Source organism: Penaeus monodon, chromosome 1, assembly GCF_015228065.2.
Source record: "Penaeus monodon isolate SGIC_2016 chromosome 1, NSTDA_Pmon_1, whole genome shotgun sequence".
Taxonomy (NCBI): domain Eukaryota; kingdom Metazoa; phylum Arthropoda; class Malacostraca; order Decapoda; family Penaeidae; genus Penaeus; species Penaeus monodon.
Window position 1 is genome coordinate 20045010 of NC_051386.1, and position 5000 is coordinate 20050009.

Genomic DNA, 5000 nt, shown 5'->3' on the forward strand with positions numbered 1-5000 from the left:
GTAATCCCTTCTGAGCAAATATAGATATTTTTGACTACGATATTAGTCGTGACTGTAAGCTATTGTGCTGGTGTTTTTTCATGTGATTTCTTTCTTAACTTAGAGTAGGAAAAGAAAGAAATGCAAATGAAGATTATACATAAACACACAAGAAATAGAATAAACAGACAACTCGCTAGTGACAGGTGCATTTCGTCTTCTGCTAACTTAACTACCTATCACATTTGAATGTTTCTCTGATCAGAATATACGATGGCATGCGCATCCACAGGTTTCTTCAGACGAAACATTTCATAAGCGCATTTTCGGGCAATTATTTCGGGCATGCCCTTAATATTACAGGTGCATTTCCAGTAAAAAAGAAAAGTTAATAAAAAAGTCAAACTAAGTTCAACATTATATAAGGTTCACGTCTTCGTCTTGATAGTGCATTGAAGTACGACTTCCAAAAGGGAAAGCAATTTTGCTACATATATATATAAGCAAAACAGTTATTTGAAAATTACAGGTAAGCTTACAGAAACACCCAAAACATTTATTCTAAATCCACTAGTAGATTAGAAAAAATGCAATATATACCAACAAATAAATATTTACGAAGTGTGCATGGTCTATTGTGTGACTTTAGCCAATGCTAGCTCCACACAGAAAGTTATGAGCGACAGTGCCATTCCACAAGCCCACATGGCTAGCATTCCCTGAAAAATAAGTTTCATTATGTATATGAAGGTGGTTCTGTTCATGTTGCTATCCAGTTGTGATATTGTTATGTTATTTGTAAATATAACAAGCATTGTTATGATTATTTTTATCTTTATTGTTATCATTTTATTTTTATTATTATCATAATCATTGTTATTTGTAATAGTATTCCTTTTCTATCTACATCATAATCATTGTCAGCATTATCGTCCTTTTTATCACGCTGACAGATATATGTATATAACACTCACACATGTATGCATGTATGTATTAACCGATATATATTCATAAACATATGATGCAATTTCTTTCCAAAGATATGAAAACCTACCGAGACTGCAGTGAAGGAAAGTGGCTCCATCACAGTGATAGTGGACGGTGTCTTTTCACAGACTGAAGCGTTAACTGTGCTTTGGCTCACCCAGTAGTCGAATAGGCCAGCATACACAACTCTACGGATCCTGCACATAACATTTGATTACATCTTTGGCTTAAAACACTTGACAAACGTGTCGTTGATGATGATGTTGTAAATTTGTATCTTGCAAGAGAAAATTGAAATATTTAAATTACGCAGTATAGGAAAAGATCTCATACCTGATTCATACTTTATCATCTTATCTATTAATTTCTTTTTAGAAATCATGCTTATGTTGACAATAAAAGACCGAATGATTCACCTGTGATTAACTGCTTGGAGAATGGGAGTTCCTTTCTGCAGAACAATGCTGGTGGGTCCTGGCAAGAAAGTCTCTCGCGGAAGATAAAAATCACAGAGTCCTGTTTGGTTTTTATACATATTAACTTTAATATACCCTATTACGAGGTGCAAAATTAATCACAGTTTATATATCAATGTATACTCGTAAATCAATAAATGACTGAATGAATATATTTTATTCTGTTTGCAATTTTGTCTGTCTGTCTGTCTTGACCGCTTATCCTTGCAATTTATCTTCTTTATTATTTGGTTGAAACTGTCTCTGTGTTGCTATATGTGTCTACTCATTCGCCTTTTTGTCTATCTGTCTTTTTCTTTCTCCAGTTCTTTCTCTCTCTCTCTTTCTCTCTCTCTCTCTCTCAATCTCTCTCTCTCTCTCTCTCTCTCTCTCTTTCTTTCTCTTTTCTCTCTTTCTCCTTTCCTCTTTCTCTTTCCTCTCTTCTTCACTCTCTTCCTCTCTCTCACCCTCTCTCTCTCTCTCTCTCTCTCTCTCTCTCTCTCTCTCTCTCTCTCTCTCTCTCTCTCCTCACTTTCCGTACGTGTGTGTATTAAATCCATATATCTGTACACCGTACCTGTTTTAGTGAAGTAATCTGACACACTTTGTTTTCCAGATATGTCAAGAGTCAGCATAACGTGGTCGCCTTGTCGAGTCAGCTCCAACGATGTGTCATCTTCATCGTACGTGGAATAAACCCAGCGATTTTTCAGTCTTAGATCAGACAGCTCCTTGAATATTCCCGATTCTACATGCTGTTCAAAGGGAAACGAAAAGATGATCTATCTATTTCTAAAAAAGAAAGAAAAGAAAAAAAAATATATATCTTCGAGCAAGTATAGGTATATTCATGGGCTGAAACTCGTGCTGGTGCTGTCTTCCAAAATTATTCATATGCATTCATAGCTCTCTTAGCCCCCCCCCCTCCCTTCTCTCTCTCTCTCTCTCTCTCTCTCTCTCTCTCTCTCTCTCTCTCTCTCTCTCTCTCTCTCTCTCTCTCTCTCTCTCTCTCTCTCTCTCTCTCTCTCTCTCTCTCTTCTCTCTCTCTGGTACTAGTTGATAAAAAACACGATTAAGTTTAAACCATTCTCCCTAAAATCACACATACTGATCCCCTCTAGACCCTATCGCAAATACACAAAAGAAATACTCACATCTAACATGTGCGTGAAAGCCGTAAAACGACTTGTTATAACCTTCACATCCGAGTCAATAACATCTCTTAGGCTCTGGATGGGTTCCGGAACTTGCCGAGCTGCCAAAAGGGACACCAAATTGCACGAGTAGGACCAAGCCATCACCATGGCAACCAGCATCCAGCTTCCCACCAGCAGCTTCTCCGCTCCACGGATGAACTTCATGGCCATGGCTGCAGTATTGTATATAGGTATGTAATAAAAATGTGTGTGTGTGTGTGTGTGTGTGTGTGTGTGTGTGTGTGTGTGTGTGTGTGTGTGTGTGTGTGTGTGTGGGTGTTGTTGGTATTTCGTTAGTCAGACTCATGTAGTGTGTGTTGTTGGTGTGTTGTGTGTGTTGTTGTGCTGTGTGTGTTGTTGTTGTTGTGTGTGTGTGTGTGCTATGCGTGTGCGTGTCGTGTCGTGCGTGCTGTGCGTTGTATTTTGTACATACTTGCATAACATATATAATACACACACACACAACAACACACACACACACACAAAAAACATCACAACAACACCACATTATATATATATATATATATATATATCAAATATATTATATAATATCCTGTCTCATCTCCTCCTCTCTCTATCGTTCTAACATCTATCTCTCTATCATCTACATCATCTATCTATCTATCTATCTATCTATCTATCTATCTATCTATATATATATATATATATATATATATATATATATATATATATACATATAAACATATATATATATATATATATATATATATATATATATATATATATATATATATATATATATATAAGTACTCACACACACACCCACACACACCTTGCTGCACCATGACGCCAAAGTAGATATAGAAGAACCCCGCCGCCCACGCCCCTCTCCTGCTGCCCTGAGGTCGGCTTCCTAACACCACCGTGGCCGCCCACACGCACAGCAACGCCCCCATGAGACCCGCCCACACCAAGGGGCTCAGAGGATAGAGAAAGCCCATAGGATTCAGTTTCGGTTGTCCTTTTCCGGCTAAGATCTTCATGTAGACGTAAGAAAGGATGTCACCGAAGTCCACGACCTCTATGCGCTTCGGGATCATCTTCATACTCTCGAGGCCGATGTCCGCCACCTGGGAAGGGTGATTATCGTATTATTTTATGTCTCTCCTTCTCTCCATTCCCTGTTCTCTCTCTCTGTTTTTCTCTTTCTTTCGTTCTTGTTCTCTGTTTTCCTCCTCTCCCTATGTCTTCATCCATCTTCCTCTACCTATACTCTCCGTTTCTCTTCCTCTACCTTTCTCCTTTCCTCCTCTATCTCTATTCTTTTCCTTCTCCGTCTCCCTACCCACCCGCTCTCTTCTCACCCTTGCAATTCTCTCTTTTTCTTTCCCTTTCTATATACCTCCTTCTCTGTCTTCATACTCGCCCTTCCTTTTCCTACTCTCACCACTCTCTCTTTTTTCCTCTCTTTATCTTCTTCATTTTCCTAGCCACCATCCCTCTTCCTGCCCTTCCAATTCTCTCTGTTCTCTATATTCCCTTCCTCACTTTCTCCCTCTCCCTACTCACCTTTCATCTTCTTACTCTTCCAATGCTCTCTTTCTCTCTCTCTTTATGGCGTGTACATAAGTACAATTTGTGTAACCCGTTAGACAATAGACCACGTGGCTGGTTGCCACGTGGCTCTAAGTCGAGTTAAGAACCAACGACTTAGCGAGAGCTTAGATGACGATTTTATCTGACCTCGTCTGACCTCTCAGTTCGTGCTCAGCGGTCACCGAGCGCAGATCACCACACTCTCCACCAGCCTCCGGGCTGGATGGCCGAACACGCGACCCCGCGCTTAGCGCTCACCCAAGACATCGTCTCGTGTGTTCCCTTACTGCGTTGTACTGTTCCATAATAAAGAGCCAAGCCGTCATAACGACTATAACTACCCCCGCTGGCCATTTCATTAAGGGATCATAGGCTTTTACACTTTTCCCCACTTTCTCTCTCTCCCGCCGCTGAAACGTTGTGCTCCTATCTTATCCCTCTCACTTCCCGTCTTCCCCTTTCCTGCTTATCCCTTTTCTCTCTTTCTTACCTTCTCGCTGACTTGGCCCACAATGCCAGTCCAAGTTCCGTTTGGCAGTTGCGACCCGATGCCTCGATCTGGTGGCATTATCAGCGTGTATCTGAAAGTATGCGGTAACGTCTAAGATCAAAGTCTGGGTCGGTGTTTCATTTAATTTTTAGAGTATGTTGCTTGTTTCTTTGGTATGTTTGATTTATTTGGATTTTTTTTTGTCTGTATTCCTTTATCTCGTTTTATTCAGCATGTGATTTTTTTTTCCATTTTGGTTTTGAATCAGTTATCGGTAAAATTTAGAAATTCATGTTTGTCTATATTTTGTAATATTTTCAAAATAGATTTAATCTC

General features: G+C 39.6%; 1 protein-coding gene across 1 annotated transcript in view; it reads right to left on the reverse strand.

Moving 5' to 3' along the window:
• Positions 1–611: 611 nt before the first annotated feature.
• The window catches only part of LOC119576175 (glutamate receptor ionotropic, delta-2-like), an 11301-nt gene continuing 6912 nt past the window's right edge, over positions 612–5000 (reverse strand). Inside the window, exons 5-11 of the mRNA XM_037923751.1 lie at positions 4665–4755; positions 3411–3708; positions 2576–2790; positions 1999–2176; positions 1383–1482; positions 1034–1163; positions 612–698 (exon numbers count right to left, since the gene is read on the reverse strand). Of these exons, the coding sequence (XP_037779679.1) occupies positions 612–698; positions 1034–1163; positions 1383–1482; positions 1999–2176; positions 2576–2790; positions 3411–3708; positions 4665–4755 (1099 nt within the window). The remainder of the gene's footprint in view (positions 699–1033; positions 1164–1382; positions 1483–1998; positions 2177–2575; positions 2791–3410; positions 3709–4664; positions 4756–5000) is intronic.